The sequence below is a fragment of the Betta splendens genome, chromosome 16, assembly GCF_900634795.4.
Source record: "Betta splendens chromosome 16, fBetSpl5.4, whole genome shotgun sequence".
NCBI lineage: Eukaryota > Metazoa > Chordata > Actinopteri > Anabantiformes > Osphronemidae > Betta > Betta splendens.
The window spans coordinates 20,333,344-20,359,090 of NC_040896.2; the positions used below are offsets into that span (position 1 = coordinate 20,333,344).

Genomic DNA, 25,747 nt, shown 5'->3' on the forward strand with positions numbered 1-25,747 from the left:
CCCTCCCACCCACCGCCCCCTCACCGGCCTTTGATTTGACTGCTGAACACATAGCACTGACACTATGGCTTGTTTAGCTCACTTTAGCGAGGTTAGCTTGCTTAGCTTGAACGTCAGCTGACATGCATTGGCCAGTGTCAGTGCTATCATTGTATTTATTTTTCTGCAGAAAAAAATTAAATACGTACACAGCATCTGTCCAGTATCAGCATTGCTCACCCTCTCTTTCTACCATCTCATTATCAAGTAAGCATTCTTCGCTTCACCGCGGGAGCGAGTGTGACTCCTGATGAGCAGATTTCTACCTAAAGCGGGACTAATGCAATACTGAAAGTGGATGTGCTCCGTGGCTCTGAAGTTTTGTCCAGCAGAGTTCATTCCCATTAAAATGTGGATTTATTCATTATATCATACTACTATCATGCCAGCCTGAGTTTGATCATTTTTGGATGACTGGATGTGTCAAGTTGGATTTGAACAGTGTCCTGTGCAGCTTGCGTTGCAGCGCTGACTAGCTGTGGTATGTCTTTGCCAGCCGCAACCACCGTTTGTACCCGATCTGCAGAGAGGAGGCAGTCAGGTTACTGCGGTCCACTAGGATGGCCCGCGCCTATTCTGAGGGCGCCTACTCCTCCAGCTATGAGTACGAGAGGTACTGACATGCACTGCCGCTGCATCTGTGCATCCTGTGGTCTCCTCAAGCTGTCCCTCGTCCGTCTTTAATTTATCCGTGGCCGTATACTGTTTGTGATGACAGAAAATGATATCGTGGGCGATATCGGTTTTTGCTGAGGGGTCATCACGGCTCTAAAGTTGTGTAGATGCACCGTGAATTTACACAACTGCCTTCGTACTGTATGGTATGTGGAGGTACAGAGCTTTGTGTGTTGCCTGTGTGTAAAGTGGCCGTTGAGTGAAGTGCTGGCCAGCACCTTATGTTTCGTTGTTGATGTCTTTGTTTATGTACCCATGAACATTATACTGTACCAACAGCAACACTGTGATTACTGGTCTTGTCCTATTTTATATGCTATTGGCAGTTGCTTACTGCTAAAGTACTGTATGCAGTGACGTCTCTGCATTTGTCTGAGCTGTACAGTAGCTTTATGAACAGTGTGTTTGCTGTTTGGATTCTTTTGGAGTGAATTGGTTACTGGACTCTCCTCAGCATCAACATAAAGGCCTGTTGACACTAATCCCCCCCCAGGTCTCACGCAGGTGTTTTGGTGCAGACGTACAGTAACATGTCTTTTGCGCCATTTCATTCCTCGCCACAAGGAAAAGAATGTCATGGGTTCTAAGATTTTTTGAATCCTATTTTGATTAAATAAAGTTCTCATCTGTTATCCAGAGAACAGTAAGTGTCCCTAAAGACAACAACGTGAACAGATTAAAGCTCTTCTGTCTGTAGTTGGGTACATTATAAATATGACAGTACAGTATGTGTGAAGTTGTATAAAGGCTGAATAATCTACAGGTCACTGACTGAGTAGCCTTTAGTTTTGCTGATGCAGAAAAGAAGAATATTTGTTCAACATAAAACTTTTTTTTAGTCGGGTGATTTAACATTGTTTTATGTTTTTGCTTTTTGTGCTACAGTATTTCAAATATAAATGACTTTTCCTCTACTGGACAATTTTTCAGCATAAGGGCTACAGATGCTACAAGACTGCGTTGATGAAGTCATTCAAATTCAACTGGTGATAATTACTGCAGTAAAACAGTTTTTCCTCCACTTTCCACAACACAAACAAGTCTTTTGGTGTCTATGAGCTGTGGTAGAAGTGATGCCCACATACTGTATTAGTGCTGTGCACACACATCACCTGTGCCTTAGGATCACATGAAGTGTGGGACTTGATATTGGCTTTACAGAACTCCTACAGTTTCCTACTATAATGTGCATGCTCTGTAGCTAAATAGCCCCCTTCACTTTTGTAAGTTGCTCACTTTTATCCTTTCAATGTTGAACAATTTCTTTGTGTGATATCAATAATCTTACTGAAGTTATGATCAGCCTCACCTTTTCTTTCACCAGCTCCTCTGTCTCCGGCTTCAATGTGCCAAAAATAATGGTTGGGCATATTCTTCATAAGAAAAAAAAATATGGGGGAATATTTCAGTGTTCAGTGACAAATACATTTCACCTTTACCTCACATTCACTTTTACCTTCGACACTCAAGATGCACGTCTCCTCTGCTAAAAAAAGGAGCCGCCCATCTCTTAATTTACCTAATCCTTGAGACCAATAAAGTTGTAATTTAAAAAAAAACTTTCATATGTTTAATTAGAATTGGACTAACGGTTTCTCACAGTCTAACCTTTAAATGTGACATTCAGCTGTTGAACCGTACTGTATATAGGCCCTGCATATGAGCCTCCCTGCAGCCCCTCTACCGCCGCCCTGCTGGGGCCCCACCTGATCATGTCTCAATAACCTCTGTAGGAACCACGGAGCCATGGATAGGCACGAGTATCACAGCAGGTCCCGCTCTGCAGATCAGCGGCCCACTATAGAGCGGCCCACGTCTCGCTCGCGCTCCACTGAACGTCCCCACGACTCTTCGCTCATGAGGTCCATGCCGTCTCTGCCGTCTGGGAGGTCTGCCCCCCCCTCACCTGCCTTGACGAGGTGTGACCCAGATTGGACACGCTGACCCGCCTAGAGCAGGAACAGACTGGAGTTTTAGTTTAGCAGCTGCTCTGAAGTTCAGTTTAAATATAATATCAGTATTGAGTATCATGAGCTGGCACACAGCCCAAGCTTAACTAACAGAACTAACCAGAGACCCCACGTCATTGCCAGCACCCTGCTCTGCTGCCTCACCTCACCCCACCTCACCCCCCCCCACCCCACCCACAGTCACCCACCCACTTGTACCTGTTCTTTTAACGTCTCCAAAAGAACTGGTACCGGGCTTCCTTTCCACATGTCCCAGGCAGCGCCGACTGGTTTCCATCTGGAACACACTGCTGATACGACCGCGTGCGTATAGCAGTGATGGGCCCGCATCTTACTCTCATCGCTAACATCCACCGATGCCGTCTGGTCCCGCGACGGCATTGTTTGGCTTTTATTTTGAAGCATTCTGGGGACAGTCTGAATGCATGGTTGCGCTGGTCTGCTGTTTTGGTTTGTTTTTTGCGTTTTGTTTTGTTTTGTTTTGTTTTTTTTTTACATTGACCTTTTCTCTCCTTTCAGCTTTGAGTCGACTGTACATGCAGTTCACCCCGGCATCTTTTATTGCAGCTCTGTTCCCTACAGATGACGTATCCCTCCACTCCCATGCCACGTGCCAAACATCACTGCTCTGTGCATTGCTTTAGGAATACAACAGTCCTATTTTAGTTTAATCCACTAATACAAATACTACCACTGATTTCCCTGTGGTTTGAGATTGACACAATCAGATTCATGACCCATTTCTGTTGTGTGCCTTCATGTTGTGTACATGTATGCAGGGAACATGCAGTATATTGTCCCTTTTTGTCCTGTGATGCGGCTTCTGGGTCCTGTTTAACGACTCACACATGTGTCCACTCCTTCCTGTTGTGTAGGGCACACCCTCGGAGCGGATCCGTCCAGACCAGCCCTACCGGTACTCCTATGTCGAGTAGACGAGGACGGCAGCTACCGCAGCTTCCACCTACTGGGAAGGACAGAAGTAAGTCGCCCGGGTGATCCTTTTCCTTGTGACAGCGTTGCTGTTGACAGAGGCAGAGTAATGTTTTAAGGGAGGGCCGCTGTTTATTAGCTGATAGTGAGTTTCTGTTGTTTGGAGGGAAAACGTTTCGGTCCTGAAGTTTTTACTGCGTTTTACATCACTTCCTCTTTCCTTGCGCATCACATTTGAGTCACAAAGGGATTTGTGAAATTAGGAAGTTTATAAAATATTTCATTACAAATGACAAAGAATACATATAGAGTAGAGTATAAGGATTGTTCTTTGCTCTGTACCTTTGCTTTCTGCTCATAACATCTCTGCTCGGTTCCTTTTCCATTTCCTTCCCAGAAGTTGAGGACGAAGGAACAGAGCCTTGTGAAGGTCTGTACCTCAATGTGTGGTTTTAGTCTTTCAGACTGGGAGTGCTGGTGCAGACACACCTTGCTCTGAAGGCCAAAACCCGGTCTGCAACAGTGGGTTGCTGGGTTTATTGAAGGCTGAGCTTATTCAGGACTCTTTGGACCCATCTTCTGTTGCAGTTGTGTTTGACATGCAGTCGAGACGTCCTGTGCCCTCGTGCTATGCTGCTCTGTAGCTCCGTCTGATATTGACAGTACCAGTGATGTGGTTAAACGTGCAGTAGCTTCCTTGTGTCCTTGCTGTTGTTATTTGTGTTGGATTTATGGAGATCCTTCGCTCTTTTGACTGCTGTAATGTGTTTGATGAGAAGGTAAACATCTGGATTCAAGCAATAAATAAAGTGCACACATTTGGACCTGCACGTCTTCAGAAGTACAGGGGGGACTTTTAAAGCTCTTTTTTGCTGCTTCTTCAAATGTGGTTGAACAAGATCCGGGGCTTTTGTACCTTTGCAATGAATGGAGGAAAGGAGTGGAACAAGTAAGAGGTGGGGGAGAAGTTCAGGCAGGTTTACTGAACTTATCAAAGCTCTCAAAGAAGTGTTTCATCATTGTGGTGAGGTTGTTCCTGTCTTCTGTAGCACCTCCAGCCAACTCTCTTCTTCTTTCTTATCACAGTCTCTTCTTTTTCGTTTTTACCACCATTCCTTACGTAACTTCTTAGGTTTTTATTTTCTTATGACGATTCTTTCTTCCGTTTGTTGCTCTCCTTCTTTTGTACCATTTATTGTCTCTAGCTTCTGATCTTCTCAGGATAGTGGCAGTGTGTGGGCAGTGAGGGGAGGTATTGATCTGACCTTGTGCTGTATCTTCCACAGAGCCATATGGCACCGGGTTTATGCAATGCATGAGTGTGTGTGTATGCAACCTTTATGGATTGGATCCATCATATGACCCCACGCTGCTTATAGAAAAAAGCTGGACTGTTGATAAACCTCGCTCCCTCTTTGACTCTCTATTCCAGGCTTAGTCACGCTGTGGCCTACCTTTGCAAATACCTAACTGTCCTGTGTGTTATCTGTGTATGTGGCAACTCCTCAAGAGGGAGCAGGAAAGGAGCCGGGGGCGACTGAAGTCCAAAATGATCATCCAGGTGTGTTAATTACAGCAGGAGCAGCCTTTCAGCAGTTTGTCATTTACAGTACACTGTGATGTACTGTGCATTCACCCACAGCCAGACTGATGGAAGAACATTTCCCATATCTCCCACTGTCAGTGTGCTGTGAATTATATTCCACAGGTCAAGTGTTACTGTGGGAAGGTGGCATGTTGTGCTGCTAAATACATGGCTGCTGTACAGTACATGGTTCGGTTAATCGCACATTGTTCTGCAAAATTTATCGATAGAACAGGTCCCAACACAGAACAGTAGCTGCTCTTTTATGCCAACTCACACTAGGTGTGTGCTTGTACATGTATGCAGAACCTTTAGTATGAACAGGATGAGCTGCAGTATTAATGCCACTTACAGTACTGTGGATTTCTGAGTGCCATCACTTCATGAGCCTCCATCTGTCTCTCTAGCAGCAGACTGTGAGGACAAACCCCAAGGCCCACCAGTAAATGGGAGGAAAGGCAAGTCCTCTGAATGGTGTGATAGCATCTCTTTGCTGTGTGGGTTTTCTTGGCCAACACTTATTCCTGATTGTTGTTATTCTCCAGTAGCTTTGACTCTCCATGCTTCTGGTTTCTAGTTTGTCACAGCACATAAATAGTCCCTCTAACTTTCATTTGTTCACAAATCAACTCTGAGTGATGAAGTTTGACTCTATTATGCTACATCTGATAATGATTCATGTCCTTTGTTCTTGGAACTTTGATGCGCTGTCTTTGTAGTTCTGTGTCTTTATTGTGAATTTAAGTAACATTTCATTTTAATGAACAAAGACATAAGTCCAGTATACAGGTACAATCATACATGGATCATGTTTCGGAATAACAACTATTGAAACTATAGTAATATAGTATAATTTTATTTTTAATATGAATTTGAGTGAATTATAGAAATGCTGCATCGCCTTGCTTGATCTTAGACTGAAATCTTCGACTGTTACCTCTGTTGACCAGTAGATGGTGCAAAGTTCATTATCTTTGAGGAGCTGTCCCTGATTTCAGTGCTGAAGTGAATCGAATCATACTACCATCACAGCTCAATATCTATCTATCTATCTATCTATCTATCTATCTATCTGTCTGTCTGTCTGTCTGTCTGTCTGTCTGTCTGTCTGTCTGTCTGTCTGTCTGTCTAAATCAAAAGGATTTTTTCATAGAAACATAGAAATTATAAAGGCATGTGCTACGTCCTAAGTTATGTTACAAACAACTTGATTGATCGAGTGGTTGTGTGTACGTGTATGAACACGTGTGTGTGTGTGTGTGTGTGTCTGGGTGTGTGTGCGTTTTGCCTTAGAGGTGACTTGGGAGGACCAGCAGCGAGGGCTGAATGGCTCGTTGTCTGATGGAGAGCCACATCCCTCCCTCACTGACCCAGGTTGGTTGGTGTGAGCGTGGACTTCTGCTTCTGTACCTTTAAAGCTATATTTCACTTTGATGTGTTAAGGATGGAGTGTGAGACCATTTGTGATCAATAATAGGAGTTTATGAACAATCAACAACCCATTTACTACTGTAAATACTGCACTACTGACAGGCAGTCGGAAAACATAGTACCCATGTAGCCAATATAAAAGGTTACAGCTAATAATCTGCATGATGTGTGGCGTTTTCTTTGTGGGTATTGATTTTAATTTTGATTAGAACTTGACCAATAGGAGACCTGGAAACTTTACAGCAGATGTTGTAGCAGTGGTATTTAAAGCTGTGATTAACATGCCTGATGGACAGCATCCTTCTGTTTCCCTGTCTGCTCATCTTTTTTGTGTGGTGTTTTTGAACACCTGATACACAAAGGCACCGGTAACAATGCCCCGATGTGTTGCGCGTGTCTTTCCACGGACACATCACCTCTCCTCAAACGAGTCCTCGTTTATTCTTGCCTGATCTGATCTCTTTTCTGATCTGTTGTAACCATGGGTTCTGATTTGTTGGGGGCGGGGCTTCTTGCCAGTGGCATTGTCAAATATACTGTAAAGGATGGAAACTGGATAAATAGTTCCTGCAAGTGTTGATGTAATGGGCATATTCACTGTGTTGGCTTGCTCACAAACTCTGAAACATGTTGATTTCCATGCTGTGACTCATTGACATTAGCAGCTTTGACTCAACTCGCATAGTTTGTTAGTGATGAATGTGCTCTATTTCCTGTTGCATTTATGACAACGTCCCAAATACCAAATATTCTACATCTAATATGAACCTGTAACCCTAAGTAGTGATGACATCATACACTTGAATGATATTCATGTTGACTAAATTCTGGCATTAGACTTCCTCCCTCTCTCTACTCTCTTGTCGCCTGTGATGACCTACATGATGTAAGAAGAGACAAGTGCTTGCTCTCTTGATTATCACTTGACTCCTTAATGAGGCAGGGTAATGTTAGCGTAACCACCACGCTCAGACGGAAGCTGCTGAGGCAGATCTTTCGTATTGTCTCTTTATTCATGTGACACGTCCTCATCCTAATGGAGGGCTAATTGAGTTAAATGCAAATTCTGTGTTGGGGGCAGTGGAATGAAATCTGATCTAAGGGGCTTTTTTGCCCTGAGGTGTCAATGTGGGCTTTAGACTGCAGGTACAGTCAGTGTTTGAGCTCTGACAAGCAGCATGACTGTGAAAGAGGTCACGGATGCCACTGATTACACACTCATTAATATTGAACTCACGATGTGAGCCCAGTAGTAGATCAAAGTCTATAGGAATGTAAAAAAATAATGAAGAGAAGAGAAGACTTCAGATTTTCCTCACAGCGGTGCAAGGAATGTAGCTGATTTCTGATGTGTTCCTATGTGCACCTATGAATTCACACTCCTGCACACTCGACTCTGCGGTATTTCTCGCTGAGACTTAGTCAGGTAGTCGGCTCTCTTTTGTGCGCTTGCTGCTCTGTGCTTTCAGTTTGTGTTGGGTTTTGGTTGTTTCCTTTTTCCTTTTCTTTACGTTGTTTTTTTCAGGCAATCTCCCCACAGTTGCTCTATGCAGACTCAAGTGACATCACTTCTCCTTCCCTTCTCTCCTTCCCCGTCTCCCTTCCTAGTCTCAGAGGTCTCCAGTTTCTGGCCTGATACATTAACATCTCTTTACTCTTTCAGCTTTTTTCCTTTAAAGACCAGAACCTCACCTTTCCAAACTCCCACTTTCTAATTCTTAATAACTTAACTCTTAGCCTCTACGTCAGCCTTTCCCGGCCTCGCACCTTCTTGCTCTGTTTTGACTTCTTCCTGTACCCATGGTGGTGTTTGTGTGTTCTTAGTGTACTCTATGATTTTGTTTGTGTGTTTTGTGCTTGTTGTTTCGTCATTGTCGTATCGTGGTGTTATTGTGTTGTGTCCTCCTCCATCCTCCTCCATCTTACTCCGCCTCACTCTGACCCTCGACACCTGGCACTTTTGGTGATTATGGCGATGGTGTCGCCCTCCTTCTTCCTCCTTCCTCCTTCCTTCCTTCCTTCCTTCCTTCCTTCCTTCCTTCCTTCCTTCCTTCCTTCCTTCCTTCCTTCCTTCCTTCCTTCCTTCCTCCCTCTCTTCCTCCGTCTCCCCTTGCCCTTTGTGCATCCTCTCACATCCATCTTCCTCTCCTCTGTGTCTATCCATTCTGTGATGTGATCTCAGAAGACACGGATGCACCAAGTTGGACGAACTCAGGTGTGTCCCTTCTTCTTCTCCCCCTTCTGACTCAGCTTATCATCTCCTACTTGTATTCACTCTGAATGCTTTCCAAGCTTGCCCCCTCGCCCACCTCCCCTTCTCTCAGTTGTCTCTGCCTTTCTGCTTTGCTTGCTGCAGTTCTCTTGTGTTCTTTACACTAATTGTTCTGTGTACGGCGCTTTCAGATTTGTCATTTCCTACTTCTTGTTTCTTTGCTGCAGACAGTGTGGGCTTGCAGTTCATAGCAGCATGCTCATGCTCATGTCAGGGCCACATCCTTGTAGCAACACTTGACGTGAGGCACTGTTATTTTCCACTTTTACTATTAATGTATAAACACCCATTAATGCACATTAATAACATCTACTTGTTCGCTTTTTGAGACATTTTATTAATTATTGATTGAAATATGTAAAAAAAAAGGTTATGATCAAGTGCAATCAAAAATATATACTGTACAGTACTGTATATTGTGATGACTGTTTTGTTGGTTGTCTGTTACACTTCAGCACACTTCAGTTCACATTTAAATTAAACATTGACAATAATGTCATACTATTATTAAGTGAAGTTATTGCTTGAAGGTTGCTAGGCAACAGGAAAAGACTTTCAAGAAATAAAATAATATATATGTTACAAGTTATGGTATTTGAGAGTTTTTACTTGGCTCACAGTTGCCTTTCTGCTAAGATAATAAGCCGCTCACTCCACATTCATATTGACCATCCTGTCAAGCAACACATTAATTAAATGAACTTAGGTTCTCTGAATGGTACCAAGGATGATCCTCTTAAAAATACCTAATGTAAAAGGTAAATAATTCTGCATGACTGGACCATTCAGTGAGTCTGGGCCATATTTTGACCCAACAACAGGCCTCTGTGTTTCCTTAGCTGTAAAGACCCTCAGCAACAACACACGCATGACGTTGCCGCGTAGGTTGTTTCCAATCATTAAGCCAAGAAGACCAATAAACTCTCATTGTAATGAGAAAACTGTGCCTCACCCATGCAGTCATTCATCGACTCTCAGCTCCCACCGTTGCACCTCGTCTGTGTGTGGCTACAGGCATACTGTACTGTACTGTATGTGCGAAAGGCTCTCACCTTCAGTCCATCACTGCCATCACATGACACAAAAGTAGAGACAGAGAGCAAGTGGGAGGAATCGAGATGCAGGTACATCAGCAAAGTCACTTGGTGGTGATTAAAACGTGTTTCCTGAAACTTCAGCATACTATTTGTTTCGAGGTGTTAGCTCAGTTTTGTATTTTATTGTACTGTATTTTCTCTGTAGTTACAATAAAATGTGCACGTGTGCAGGCTAATCTATTGATGATGGTTGGTTCATCCGTATAGAACAGAGATCAGTCCTGTCGAGCTGGAAGGGATGTGTCGACCCATTAGTCAGATCATTTGCATGTGTTAAGATGTATGTAAATGTGGGACATCAGCAGTCTTTAAGGTGGACAATTCTGCAATTTGGCTTATCATTCAAATTAATTAAAACGGTGAAATCAGAATACAGGTATATGTGTTAATAAAGCGATATAGCGATCAAATAGAGTTATCTAAACGTGGGACTGAAGCAGTGGTTAATTAAAAAAAGCAATGTAACATTTTTCATGTTTTTGTTTGTGCTTTTGTTCGTTGGTTACACAGACCATTCAGCTTTTTTCCCCATTAGATCTGTCTGTGTCATAGCTCATGGCTCATAGCTCAGCAGAAGCCCGTCTCTCACCGTAACAGTGTGTTTTCCCATCAGGACTGTGGCTCTGCACTGGCCGCCGTCTAATCGCCCTCTGTTTCTGTGCTCAGGTATGGACATGGAGGAGAGGACCAGGCAGATGAAAATGAAGCTGAACAAATACAAGCAGGGCGCCGGCTCTGACTCCAGACTGGAGCAGGACTACCATAAAGTAAAGACCCCCAAATGCTGCATGTAGCCTGTTATAGAGACACACTGGACCTACACTTCTCTGTTTCCATGGTTGCACTGTACAAAGGCCATATGGCAGATTTTTCAGAGCAGTCAAGCGTGTGCACATATCAGCGTCTTGTTTGCACAGCGTATACTGTACGTGTACATATGCGGCTACGGCCCAACATTCCCAACAAAAGCTTGTGTAACTTGTTTTCCTTCCTCTCGCTTTTCGAGTTACACAAGTTAGATTCAGTTGTTTACAAAATGGCCCTTTCAGCCACATTGCAAAAAGCTAAATCACAGGAAGCTTGGTAGTAAAAAATAGTGGTTTATCTTGAAAAGCCACTGAGACAATTCTATTTACCTTCACTGTGAAAGGTTTTAGAGGCAGATTATCTTAAAATCGTAGCGCATCAACAAAGCCGCCTGAGTCTGCATGACTGGATGCCACTGAGGGGATACAATGTGTTGTCTCACTGTCATTTGTGTAAGCTGAGCCTTTAATCCTCTCTCATAACTCCATGGTATGTGACAGTGAGTGTCTGCAGAGTCATGTGTTTACTACCCCGCGCTCCCTGTGAGTCTCGTGTCTCGCCAAGATGTGAGAAGACTTTCTGTCCAACTTTCCTTTTTAGTCAGTGCTACGAAACCACGGTGTTTGTTAGGAGTCTATAAAAAGAAGATTAAATAGTGACTTGTCCTTGTCTGGTGAACATTAGGCTTCTTGGAACTGCCCTTGGCCCGAGCAATGCTCTCACTGTTATTATACAAGACGTCTGAGGGCCTGCGTTTACTGCTACTCTCCTCTCAGTTCAGGTTCTTTTACAGTAAACATGCCACTGGGAACCACACACAATATGCCCATGGCTACTTCCTCACATGTACATCTGTGCCAAGTTCTGAGGAAGCGTTGGTGTAGCGAGAAGTCTGTGTACGAGCCAAATATGTGTCATTATCCTTTATGGTGCTAAACTGATGGAAGAACACAGAACCTCTATTCAAGGAAAGCAGTCATACCACAGTGTGAAAAAATAAAAGCCCAACATGATATGAAGCTGAGTATCAGTAAATGTACCATTTTAAGCTAAAGGTCACAATCTTTAATCTGTTTTCAATCTGTCCCTTCTACTTTTCCCTATTTTTTTGCCAAGTACAGAATGAGCAGCCACCAAATGAGTTCAGAAGCCGTGTGCTGTGTTCAGGCCTCATACGGTGGAACCACTGACCTTTTGGTGCCTTGTTTGTTCCTCTCTCAGCAGCGTTCAGGCAGGGACAACCTGTCAGCCAAGTCTTCGGACAGCGATGTGAGCGACGTGTCCGCTGTGTCGAGAACCAGTAGCGCCTCTCGGTTCAGCAGCACGAGCTACATGTCTGTCCAGTCGGAACGGCCGCAGGGGAACCGCAAGATCCGGTAGGCCGAGGCCCCCCACGGGCACCGCATTTGGTCTCGTTCTTGAATGCAGCTTATCAGAAACGGACGCATCTCACTCAGCCACAGACAGTGTTTGCGTCCTGCAAATGTGGCCATGTTCAGACGCTTTCATCTTTGAAACTGTTTGGACCTGGTTGAACCTGAAGTGGAAAATGCGCCTCTAGTCTGGTGTCATTTTCTCACTGTGATGAGTTCAGGTTTGGCTCCATTTTAGAAAAATCTGGAACCAAATTGGTGAACTCTGCTCTATGAGGCTGTGGGATGAACTTGTCCGTATCTGGTAATACTATACACACAGAAACATGAATCACTTTGCATCTTTTTAGATTATTGTCAAAGTAAAACAGAACCATTTGCATGGAACCACACTGCACATCCATATTTCAGACTTGTCTCTGCTTTACTTTCTTCTTGTCGTTTTCATGCTTTGCTCGCTTTTTTTTCTGCTTTGCATGTGCTGCTGTCTTTGCTTTCGTGCTCGTCTTCAGCCCGTTGCGTTCGAGAAGCCAGTCTCTGGAGGGGGATGAGCAGTTAGAAGAGGTGCACGAGGAGGAGGAAGTGGAAAGGGAAAGAGAGGGAGGGAGGAGGGCCGCAAAAGTGGGGGGATCGCACACGGGAGGTCAGGGATCGGGTGGGAAGGTAGACACAGACAAGGAGCATCAGCAGGATGTGGTGGAGAAAGAAGAGGACTTGTACCAGAGGAGTATCTCAGACACTGACCTCAGGTAACAGCCAGTGTGTGGCAGCCTGTCAACTCTGCCTGTAGACTCATCCAGTGATCTGCGAGTGTGGTGACTGTCCTCTGTCCTTTATCCTTGATCACGTCCTCCCATACTGAACTAAAGTAGCATTATCTGTACTTCTAACAACTAACTATAGTGACGCACCATGTCTCAGAGGGTACAGTAGATACGAGGTCTGTGTAGGGAGAAATCAGAAACCAGTTTGTATTTTGAACATACTTTAGTCTACATCATTCTGCAGGTGAGACATTTGCCATCATTTCACCAAAGCTACAGTAAATGTAGCTAAGTTAATCTCAAATGTGTGCGTGATGCTCGTACTGTAAGTTGTTAAAACTGCACTTCACGTGACACTGCTTCATTGAGGCCACAGGAGACGCCGAAGAGTGTAGAATTAGCAGATACAGAAAGTATGTCAAGAGCAAATTCAAGAGCAAATGGGTTTGGAGTCGCACAGCAGGATAAGGGCTCAGCGCACACTCCTAATAAGACGTCCCTGCTATCTAATCACATTCACAGCAGGAACCAAGTTAGTGCTTGTCATTCATGTTAGCGCTGCTTGGTCTGGAAGAAATTCATTAAGATAAAAGCCACACTATCTTACATGTGATGCACAGCCTTTGGTAATTAGGAAATCACACCCTGCCTCACTTGCACGCTGTCTTAGTGTGATCATTAGTGTGGCCGCCACTGCTGCAATGCATCTGCATGTTTTCTGTGTTCCTGACATGCTGCATGAGCCCAGTTGTGTTTGCTTTGCACCTGAAGCCTCTCCACTCAAAATCCCTGCATCCGCCGGATAATCCTCATGACACCAGAGACTTCTGCCCAACTCCACAGCCCCCGAACGCTCTGAACTCAGCTTTCAGAGAAGTAACTGCCACAGCCTGTCATGTCATTAAAGCAGCTACAGCGATATATTCTAAAACAGTGTATTAAATCTAGAGTGTAGTGTCTTTGCTGAAAGTGGGCTGGGTTAAGTTTTCTCTTAACGTGCTCATTGCTCTTCTTAGCTCAACTCTCACGCCTTTATCAGTTATAAGTAATAAGTTTACATTCTGCTTTACTGGAGTTAAAAACAGCCCAAAGAAGACAAAAAGCATGTTGCCCACAATACACAGGAAATACATAAAAAATTGATTTACTATAAAAAAGTGTTCAAATGTTTATAAGTTATGTCTTCATTAATAGTATTGAAAAAAGTTGGCTGATATGTGAGCTACACAGTGTGCAACACACTGATCAGGCGATACAATGAAGCTAAACTAAAGAAAAACTTTGGAGAATGAAAATGTAATGGCTCAAATGAATCAGTGATGAGTTTAGGTGTCATTCAGGTTGATGGCCGGCAATTAAAATGCAACCTGCCGCAAGTGATAAATGATTTATTGCCATTATTAGCGTGTGAGAGCAGTAAGACAGCGTGATATCACATAAACGTTCCTTATGATGCATTCTGACTCAAGTCAGAGTGTGAATGTGTGATTTGTACACATTCATGTATAGGGTTCTGTGTTAAATGGGAGCTGTTCATCACCACTGTCACAGTAAATTCCACACAACAGCATCTCTTTGTCTCCACATGCCTCTCATATATCCACTGTTCTCACCTAAAGGCTTATTTGTGTGATACAAAGTAATAGTATTTTGCAGGAAAGTGACTAATCACTAATAAAAACACGTCTTTTAAGCTTCAGACGTTCCAGGTACAGAGACCAACATTTGCAGACTTTCTCCAGATTTGCTCACTTCGGTCCCTGGCAGAAAAACTTTGTAGCTCTGTCGACAGGCGCGTGTGCATGCTAATGCTGTAGCTAGGGGCACAGTTGCCATGGAAACTGCTTTTTCTGCTTCACCTGACAGAGAAGCAGTGATCCTTTCAGAGGAAGGCAGTGAGTGGTTAAATATGGGAGCACGAGATGCATCTCGCATGACTTATAGCTTCATGCAACATTGATGATTGTTTCTTCCCGGCCGAGTTAGTGAAATGGACGTCTGAGAGTTTAGCCAGAACCGATAAGGTGGCATTCGTAGGCCGCAGAAGTTCACCTGCGCATTAAACCACAGGTGTGGCTCAGGCCCCAGTTACTCTGTGACTAATCAAGCAGATCAAAGAGCTTGAGGTGCTTCCGAGCATTACATTTGCATTTAGTGGCTGTTCATTGAAACTCCCAACATGAGGTTTGCTGGCAAGTCAGAGAGACCATTGTTAGAACTAACAAGACTGCATGAACCTGAGAGCAGCGGAGTAAAGCACTGAGAGTGACCAATGCAACTAGTTTTATTTTATTGTTTACAGTGTGTGTTTATGAAGCTATAATTCCTGATGCCACACCTTTGAATTGGAGCTAAAAGCCCTGACCTTCCTCACATTTCATGTAAATTCATTATTTACCTTTTATCTGGTGTGTTTATTACAGCAGAGCATGTAGATGAAGCCACACAGACCCCATCTGTGGTGTAATTCAATTAGTTAACAACAGCGTTGACGGGGCCAAGGCCACTCGCTATTGTTTTGCCTTGGGAACATCTTGGACTAGATGAAAATGCATGGTGTGCAGTTTGCATGATGAGGGACACTATGTACTTTGGGCTGTGGTTTAAAATCAGAAATCCCCAGAGAGTCCCAATTCTTCTAAGCCGGCATAATTACACAGTGAGTGTGGCCTGAATGCTAAGACCTGTTTAGAGAGGATACTGTAGATGGTGTGTAGTGACAGGAGGTGGTACAGGACCAGAGAGCTGATGTCTATTTGTTTGATACATGAGTTTTACATTTGAAGCCTTCATTTAGACCCGTGATTGATCTACTCTATAGCCAATAATCAAGTATTACATAAATAAATAGCTAACACAGAAATCCCTGGTAATAATATGTGGAGACATTGATGCTCAGGTGTCTCTGGTCTCATACAGGATGGTGCTAATACATTACTCAGCCTAATGAAGGCATCGACACATCAACCGGTGTCAAGTAGAGGAAGTGCAGCCTCAGCGTGGTGACGCTCAAAGAGCATGCTTTGGAAGGTCACCTGCAGCACATCAACCTGTGGTGCTGGGGTCCAGACGCTTGAAGTCTGCATCAAAGCGTCTGGGCTGCATTAACTGATCAAAGGCGCTAATCTTCAAATAAGCAGTATTAATGTCTGGCAGCACGGGCTGGGCCACTGGCGTAAACATAAGGCTCCGGTTCGAGACGCGCGCCCTCTTCTAACGAACATGTGACGCGGGTTCCGTCCAGACGCGGCAGCGCATGACGCTCGTGTCAGCGCGTGAGGAGTCGCCGAAAATGAGCCACGTCTCGTCCCCACGCAGACAAAGCGGTGGCTGCCAGGGCCACAGCTGGGGCCCTTCAAGGGTTAATGTTCTAATTATAAGAGCATTGCTCACCTTTAGCGTCTGCGTAGCATCAGCCGCACCGCTATTCTATACGGTGTCCTGATTATTAAGCATAGCATCACAGAGCGGAAGCCAGTGTTCAAGTTAAGTAATTGATGGAGTTAATTGTCAAAATGCATAGACTCGTCTCTCCTCATAAGCAATCTCTACAAGGTACTTAGATAATGACGGCCAGACACTTCCATTAATGAAACGTCGCCTGAGGGCTTCACATGTAACTCAGCTCATTAAGAATGCAGGGCCCATGGTGCAGGGTGTAATTTGTCTCTAATTCTACTGGCAGATCCATAAAAAGCTCCTCATTTGGTCACTGGCCTATTTCCCTTCAAAGAGGAAGAGCTGGAGATTAATGTCGATGCGGACAGACAACTGTCTCTGTGTGTGTGGACGTGTAATGAATGTGCGGTGGCTGATGCTGCTCAGGTGTACGTGACGTTTTAAACATGAATATGGTCGTTATAGATGAGGCAGATGATGCGTGGAGGCGCCAGCGGAGCCGGTGAGCAGCATCGGCGGTAGAACGGATATGTGGCGATTTGACTCCACCGCATCCACGTTCCCCTCACATGCGTCCTCCCACTGACCGCGAGGAGACAGGAAGCGGCATCCGCGCTTCCTGCTCCCGACGCCGACGGCTCAGCTCGTTAGTTCTGTTCAGTGACCTGTCTGACTCACCTCTGACTTGACTGGCATGAGTTCAGCGTTAGTAGTGTCCTCAGATCAGTCAGGGTCTGTGGCTGTGAAAAACACATCACATTACTTCACATCATCAGACTGTGTTCCTCCTGCCTGTACATGAGTAAATGAGGCTAGTCAACTTGAAAACAAAAACTAAATAGATCTTGAATACGTTTTATATTAGGTCACTCAAGGTTAAAGCTGCTATTGTGTCCGTATGTCCATAAATTGAAAATTAGGTGGAAAACAGGCGTGTCACAAGTCAAACACTAGACTAACTGTGTTCCAGCACCTTTTGGCGTGACGTCCGTCCACCTTAAATCCTAAACTCAGCTCTTCTGTGTGCTGACCTCCTGTTCCTGAACTCTGTCCTTTTTTCCCTTCTGCCCCACACCTCCTCCACCTCCCCCCGCCTCTCCTCCTCTGTCCTCCCTTACTCTCACATCCTCTGCCCCGTCCCCCTGTCTCTGTAAACCCCCCACCCCCCGCCAATGGTGATGGCTGACAGTGACTTTGCATCCAAAATGAAAAACAGGCAGATGGGCCCGTCGGCCGGCGTCAACATGACCAAGAGCACGAGCGTCAGCGGCGACATGTGCAACCTGGAGAAGACGGACGGCAGCCAGTCGGACACGGCCGTGGGCACGGTAGGCACCGACGACAAGAAGAGGCGCTCCAGCATCGGTGCCAAAATGCAGGCCATGGTCGGCATGTCGCGCAAGAGCCGGAGCACCTCCCAGCTCAGCCAGACAGGTAGGACCTCCACGCCACGCGCCCGCAGCTTCACCTGGGCCTGCGTCCTGTGTCCTGTGTCCTGCGTCCTGTCTCCTGTCTCCTGTCTCCTGTCTCCTTCCTCATCCTCCTTCCTGTGATTTCCTGCAGGTGACGACACCAGCTTGACTTTTTCCTCTCTTGTCCTCTTTCTTCTAGGTAACAGCCTTTATGGAGACGCCTGCTTCACCCCACACACCCCCCCCCCCTCTCTCTTTTCCTTCTACTACGCAGCCGTGTTTTCCCGCATGACGCTGACGATTGCTTGCGCCTCTGCAGTAATAATTCATCATTTCCCTTTTGCAAAAGGAGCCGTGGCGCCTTTGTCTCCGTCTCACTGTGAGCGTGCGACGCTGCGTCAGTGCAGTGGTCATCCGGTTCGCTCTGCTCCTGGGTGCACGTGAGAGCGTGTGCACGTGCGAGACGTCGATGGGAGGGGCGTGTTGTTTGCCTCCTCCAGTGTGTTTCCAGTCAGTTAAATATTTATGGTTTCGAGGAGGAACAGCTTCCTATTGGCTTCCCTCCTCTCTACAGTGCGTTTCTTTCTGCCGTATGCTGTTTTCACTAACCATCTTCGAGCAGTTGAGCTGCTTCATCTGAGGCCAGATAATGTGGAAGTCCGCCCAGCAGGGGGTCCCACGCTGACAGATTGGGCTGTTGAAGGTCACTCACTCCCTCCACACACTCATCTGCAACCACGTATTTAGCGTCTGCCATTTTCACCTGTTTTAGCCTTAAACTAGTAATAACGGCTTATATGCATCAGCCCCTACTGTCCGAGGAGGAAGGAGGCACACGTAGAACGGGACGTGTGCTGAGACGAGAGCGAGGCTGTGGACTCATGTGGCACTGGACTGGCCCCCGGCTTGTGATGTGCCTGGCACATGGGACGCTACCTTGTTTCTGCGGCTTAATCACTTCTACTGCTTCCGAACATCAGTACAGTAACTCAATTCAAGATGAAGCATCATCCTTGTTCATAACCGTGCATCAGTGAGGATGACTTTAATGGACTTGTTGAAGTATTAACCAGTACTGTGGCCTTGCTGTTTATTTTGGGATCTGTTAGTCACAGCACACATGCACACACCCTCTCCCCTTGCAGACACAGCACTAACTGAGCAGCCTTAAACTATCAATATTTCACTCAGCGGCTCTAAGTGCATCATTTGCCGGCACGTGCACACATCTGCCTTTTGGTATCTGGGCTCTGCGTTGGGTCGGCGCTGGCGAGCCGCCCTCTGCCCTACTTTGCTGTGCACTTTAGAGGCTCGGCTCCGGCTGCGAGGGTGCTTTCAAGGGACGGCCGGTGTTAAGAGGCTGCTGGACAGCTTGTGTGCGCTGCCAAGTGCTGGTGGAGGGAGGCCAGATCGGCCGAGCAGCACGACTTTGGCTTTGACAAACACAGGTTAGTCAGATGGAATGGATGTGTTCCCAGATGTCCCCCTCGCCGCCGTGTACACAGCTCTGCGCTCGCTGTTTGACCGGCTGCAGTCTCATCGCCGACCGGAAGCCCTTTAGAAAATACAACAAATGAATAGAAGTGGGGGTTTGGGGTGAATTGTTTCTCCACCTTCGTCTGCTCATTTCTCCGTTCGCCGCTGACACGTGTTCGTCATCGGCTGCGTGTTTCTCAGCAGGGAGGCTGATGGAAACCTTGTCAGCACTTTTCTGTATTGACCCGCGCTTCACATTTTGATTTGAGTTTTTCTGCGAAGCAGTATTAACCGCGGCGCAGTCCTGGTGATTGATGATTTTTCACTTTATACAAAATTGATGTTTAAGTACAGAAGTTGTGATGCTGAAGGGGAGCCCTGGGTTGAACTGCTAGATTTTCCAGCGCTGCGCAGAGTGGGAGTGTGTTCATTTCCTTTATGTCAATTATTCAGGGCCGTTTGATGAGCAGGACTGATTCTCCTTCAACCATGATGTGCAGAGAAGACCTCTTTGTTTCAACAGTCCAGTCCATTCCTTCAGTTTTACTCCATATTGGCAAAGAATCCACAGACCTCATCGTCAGGCATGGGCATAAAACAATTATACAAAAATAAGACAGCATGGAATTAAAGGGGACCAGCTGAGTATGTGGTATAATAGGAGGCCAGTAACATGTAGGCTCCTGCTCCCATTATTGCACCCTTGAGTAAGACTTTTAATACAGTATGTCCCACTTTTCTTCTCCTGACCCTCAGAGAAACTCATGAGAGGTGGTTTAAATGCAGTAGTTCAGTCCCTCCTCTTTTCCTAGACTGACTTTTGGTGCCTGAGCCGCTGCCCTCTAACGCTGGTTCTGTTTTCTACGAAGTGCTAGGCGTCACATGTTTCAATAAAAGAGACCTAATATTTGCCCGCTCACTTGCCGTGTGCCGATGTGCTAATGTGTGGCCCCTTGTGTCTCACCGCTCCCACCTACAGCAGGTAGCGCCGCAGCTCCGGACCCCCAAAGTCCTCAGACGCACTATTCTGCATGCGGTAAAAGAGCTGAACTCCGAGCTTTGGGCCGGAGTCATTTATCTTCTGCGCTGAGTTGGGTGCCTATCTCAGCAGCTCCTCCACTCGCTGAGGCCGCTAATTAATCTCTCAGGGGGCCAAAGCAGACGTGCCGCTCTCAGGATGATGCATGAAAGGAACACAGTTGCACAGGTACCAGGCGGGCTGATGGACACTATCCCACCACTGCCTCATCCCTCTTTCTGCCTCCGCTGCATTAACAGCCCGACTGGGTCACGATGGTCGGCAGTGAGACCAGTAGCCTACGTGCACTGGGCTTATCTAACACTAGTTCCTTCCTGTAGTGACTCAGCACTGTTTCATTCACTCATTTAGTTTTTAAAGAGCCTAAAGCTTGCAGCAACACTGACATTAAGACTAGGAGACAGATAAATGGTTTAAAACCTCTTTAAAACCCTTTAACTATATACTGTGTTTGTTATTTTATGTCTTAAATGGCATTTAAATCACAAACACACATTTGCTCAGTCAGAACCCAGAATAGTTCGTGTGGCGTTAGTCACTGGTGACTTATGTTTATTCACACCTTCCGATGTGACTTTCTGTGTTGGCGGACTGAATAAATTGTTTTCACACTGGGAGCAGCACAGCGCTTCTCTCCCAGCAGACGGTGTTCTTTGCATTATCCAAGAAATTAGCCGTTGTTCTTGTTGTGCCTGTGCTGCACTCATTATGCAGGGGCACCGTCCCAGCAAAGACCCAGCAAGCTGCGGAGCCTGACCCAGTCAGTTCTGTATGTGAGTAGCCTCAAGTCTCTGGATGCTGCCCTCAGTGTTTGAGGCTCATGGCTTATGTCCCTTTACACATTTACACTCTCTTTCCTTTTTTTTATCTGACTTCCAATTAAGGATCTTAAGGAGCAAACTGCATAATATTCTTATTACACTTTGTCTAGGAGACGTGTGTAGAGCTGCTTCCTACTTTTCAGCATTGGACATTGTTGTGCTTCATCTGAACTGGACTAAAACTGAACTTCCACTGTGCATTTTTAGATTCCCTGCTCCTGTTAAAATATTTATGTACTTCCTCCTCGACCTGTCAAACTTAGCGCCGTAGCTGTCAGTCGAAGACGAACGCTGATGATGAGACATGCACAAAAAAACCCCAAACATCTGCGTTCACGTTAGTCATGAAGCATGAGCGTGATCCTTTTAGACTTTATTTCCTCTTTGAGGCCGGAGTAACAATAATTCTGTGACAAAATGTCTGAATTGCAGTTTTGACACCAGAGAAGAGTTTGTACGTGTCACGCTGGTTTGTTGTGACTGTAGAACAGACACCGATCAGCTGGAGTGACGTCAGCTGATTACATGCATGCTGCACATAGAAGGCTCAGGATCGGATCCCCTTTCTCTCTCCAGTTACCTCTCTATCTGTTATAGTGTGAGTGGAAGAAAGCAGCAGAATGTGTGGAAATGCCAAATCCAGGCTGAATTTGAAAATTTGACCGTCAGTATCATTTTACACTTTCTTTCATCATGCTTTAAGTTTCCAATACTTCCTACAGTAACATAGCTACACACTAAGAGGGAAGCTGCATTTCCAGCCTGGAGGACTGGCCTGCATCAAGGTAGTCAGCGTGGAATGTAAACTGCCTGTGCCTTTATGCTTATGCTGCTCCGTGTCAGTGTGTGTGCGAGTGCGAGGGTCATGGGCCTCCATTAAGCTGTGTTTACAGAGCCCGGGTCCAGTGTCGGTGCCCCGGCCCCAAGGAGCCCGGCTCTGGAAACTCCCGCCTGTGATGTCCGCCACCTGCCAGACGGAGAACGCGGCAGCTCGCACCTCTGTCTGACTTCGGGGATGTTACGTGGTTGCATTGTAGCAGGGCTCTCATTCCTTCCCTGTGAGGTAGCTGCGATTTCCAGAAGTGCTCACTGTCATAGGAGGTGCTGCGAAATCAGAGGATCTGGGTTAAATCTACACATATGACCGACTAAATGTCGCCGTGAGGTTCTATTACAGGAACTACATGTTAAAGTTCATCTCAACAGATTTAGAGCATGGCCAAAGTCATTATGCTGCAATGTACAGTGAACATCAGAGGACATTACGACCCACGCTGCCGTTATGACTCGCGAGCTTCACCTGCTCTAGTGGAAAACAAACATCAGAGCTTTTCCCCCCGGCTGTAAATGCGAAGTGTTGCTGACCTAGATGAAAGCGGCAAATGGGCGCCGCGCATTAAGCAGTTCTCTCCCTGAAGTAGGTTGCAGTGTCTCTTAGAGGAACTTTTGCCTCAGAGTCGACACCACGGGGAGCAGGCTATATTTATTATTCCTGCTTGTGTGAATGCATAAAGACTGTATAGTGGAGCATCTGAGGCTATAGATGGATGAGAGCTGAAGTCGTCAGAATGAGCGCGTGACGGCGATGCTCTATTTGATTTCTCCATCACGCACCAATGAGAAATGAAGAAGTGAAGATTCCCCAGCGCAACACAGCTGGGATATTATAGCAGTGGGAGAAAGCAGAGTGAAGCAGCAGACTGTTGGCACGTGAGCTCTGGGTGGCTGCCATGTGGCTGAAGCGGGGCTGCTGGCAGACCTAACGACAGCTTGTTTTCATTGGCTCCTGTGGATAAGGATAAGAAGAGCGTGAATAATTGTGGGACACGGGAGGAAGAGGGGAAGGGAAATAACAGTGATGACTAGCGTAATAGAAACAAAAGAGCAAGCAGCGAGAGGAAAGAGCGAAGTCAAAAGATAAGAGGGTAAAAAATTGCTGAGAAACAGACTCGGGGGGAGGGGGGGATCAGTATCTCTGGGTAGAGCTCGCTCACCCGCAGAGCCAGGCGAGGTGCGCCTGAGCAGCCCTGCGCTGTGATTGGCCGAGCGCGATGCAGCTCTCTCCCCCCCCTCCCCACCCAAGAAAGAGGTGCAGCAGGAGCGTCAGAGCCAGACAGCACAAGGCTCCGCGGCGGAAGCAGCGTTTCTCCAAAGCTCCGCTTAGGATGCAGCCTGCGCAGCATCTAGAGACAGACTAGGTGGCAACAAAGACCCGAACACACAGCCCTAGCATCCAGCTGCTGTTTGAAGCCCTCTCCAGGAGCGGTCGGTTCGAGGAGCACTGCGCTGGTTGCGCCATGGGCAGGCAGGGCCACGACAGCGCCGCTCCGGCTCCCGGGATGCGCATCCAGCGCTCCCAGAGCAAGATGAGCCTGTCGGCATCCTTCGAGGCGCTGGCCGTCTACTTCCCCTGCATGAACTCCTTCGATGAGGAGGACGGAGGTAAGGTGGCGATGGAGGAAATGTCACGCCTGCAGCCGCTGGTTGAAGCGAGGGACGGAGAGGATGCGTTTGTGATGTCATCCGTTTCATTAGAATCTCGGCGTAGTTTGAATAGGATATTATTGGGGTTTTGCATGTTTTCCTGAAATATTATGAATTGAAAATGATTCTCTTCGCATGCGTGTCACAAATGATGGATTAGTTGAATTAGACTCGATGCCTCATTTACTGCTGCTGCCACCAGTTAATGTGGATGTGTTTGCTAATATATTATATTATATATACACGTAGTGTGGATGAGTTTGTTGGGTTTTTATTCATATTTTATCAGAGAGTGAAATGAAGCAGTAGCGATGACGCCTGCTGCGTATGTTTATGTTGACGCCGCGTCCACGGGGGCCGATTGAGCAGCTCCACTGGCTCCGCCGCCGTCTTTTACCGTCTGGCGGGGCCGTGACCCTTCTTGGCTCGGGCTCAGCTTCTGCTGCTTCAGACCCGCCAGACACTGGACTTTGCGAAAGTGCTCGGCTGCGATGTTCTCCCTCTGGCGTCATCGCTGACGGATGAACCTCACCTGCAAAATGGAGCATTGATGTTTGTTCAAAGAAGCCACGGCCTTTGGGCTGAGATGCTGTACAGGTTTGTGCAGGGCAATCAGGGAAAAACCAGCACTGTGAATGTTTGTCAGGTTGAGAACGGTGCGTCTGCGTCGCTGCCGATCAGTGATCGCTTCACGATGTGTGTTGTGCTGCTGACGTCAGAGACGACCTCTGAGCTGCAGCTCCTATTGTCGCCTCCTAAAGAGCAGGAAGTGGAGGCGGACGCCAGCTGAAAAGCAGAGATTTCAAGGCAGGGAAGCAGCACAAAGCGCCACTGATGGCGTCGCCTAGACGTGACCTGCGAGCTGGAGCTGATGTCGTCCGCGCTGGAACGCGGCGCCGGCGCCCGGACGGTCTGTGCGGAGGCACGCGTGTGACGGCCAGAGGCGCAGCCACGTGGGCCCCGCACACGGCCTGTCAGGGAGGCCGGGTGCGGGTGAGCAGCGGTGGGGCTAATGGGGGAGTCAGCTGTCACCTTGGATCAGGCGCCGGATGCTTGTAGGTGGAGCGTGGACTCGCTACGACTCCCATAAGGCCCGCGGCGGTTTGGAGGGTTGCGTGAGAACTGTACGGCAGCACGCGGCGGCCGTGGCGTTCAGGTGATGGGTCTGTTGTCCTTTCCGTGTGCCGCTGACAGCACAGCTGTGTCAGTAATAATGGATCAGTCAATTCCCCCTCGCTCATTCAGTCAGCGGACGATGCAACACCGGGGCCTGACAGCCTATGTCTCTTTCTCCCTGTGCCTCTTTCCTTGGCATGCGTCGCTGTGTGCAGAAGCGGGAGGTAAGAAGTTGCGCAGCACGATCCAGAGGAGCACGGAGACGGGCCTGGCGGTGGAGATGAGGAGCCGGATGACTCGGCAGGCCAGCCGGGAGTCCACGGACGGCAGCATGAACAGCTACAGCTCCGAGGGAAAGTAAGCAGCAGACACTGAGGACGGACCCACGGCAGGCGATACATTGGATGCTCCTGCTCCCCTTCGTCATCACCGTAACCCCTGTGTTTCTGTGTTTCAGTCTTATCTTCCCGGGTGTGAGGCTCTCCTCAGACGCTCAGTTCAGCGACTTCCTGGATGGTCTGGGTCCCGCTCAGCTGGTCGGAAGGCAGACGTTGGCTACACCATCTATGGGTGAGTGTGAATGGCGCTTACAGTCGGACATCAATCATCACATGACCATAGTTTTGCTTAGGGGACGTATTCATATCTGGCATTTGTTCTTCAGGTGACATCCAGATCGGTATGGTGGAGAAGAAGGGAGCACTGGAGGTGGAGGTCATCAGAGCCCGTGGCCTTGTGGGAAAACCAGGTTCCAAGGCACTGCCAGGTACCGTCAGCTCTCAGCTCTCATGTCGCACTGTCAAATGTCATAACGCTTTGTGTAACGCGTCGTGGCCTCTCCCCTCAGCACCATATGTAAAGGTCTACCTTTTGGAAAATGGCGCCTGCATAGCCAAAAAGAAAACAAAAGTAGCAAGAAAAACCTTGGACCCTCTTTACCAGCAGCAACTGCCGTTTGAGGAGAGTCCAGGAGGGAAGGTCTTACAGGTAAGAAGAGACAGAGGTGCAGAGCCATCTGTTTCTATAGTGCCTGTGCCTAAAGTAAGGATTTGTT

General features: G+C 46.9%; 1 protein-coding gene across 24 annotated transcripts in view; it reads left to right on the forward strand.

Annotated features, from left to right (window-relative positions):
• rims2a (regulating synaptic membrane exocytosis 2a) overlaps positions 1-25,747 on the forward strand; it is an 88,800-nt gene that overhangs the window by 60,427 nt on the left and 2,626 nt on the right. For 6 of the 24 annotated variants that reach the window (XM_055502989.1, XM_029130422.3, XM_029130423.3 and 3 more), the window contains 7 exons: positions 536-652; positions 2,448-2,633; positions 3,560-3,666; positions 24,909-25,050; positions 25,151-25,263; positions 25,358-25,459; positions 25,541-25,680. In XM_055502989.1, the coding sequence (XP_055358964.1) occupies positions 536-652; positions 2,448-2,633; positions 3,560-3,666; positions 24,909-25,050; positions 25,151-25,263; positions 25,358-25,459; positions 25,541-25,680 (907 nt within the window). Of the gene's footprint in view, positions 1-535; positions 653-2,447; positions 2,634-3,559; positions 3,667-4,014; positions 4,048-5,127; positions 5,179-5,609; positions 5,661-8,815; positions 8,849-10,668; positions 10,770-12,030; positions 12,186-12,694; positions 12,932-17,534; positions 17,780-18,217; positions 23,536-24,908; positions 25,051-25,150; positions 25,264-25,357; positions 25,460-25,540; positions 25,681-25,747 lie in introns of those variants that run through there. The other 18 variants (XM_055502985.1, XM_029130421.3, XM_055502992.1 and 15 more) reach the window with 17 other exon arrangements.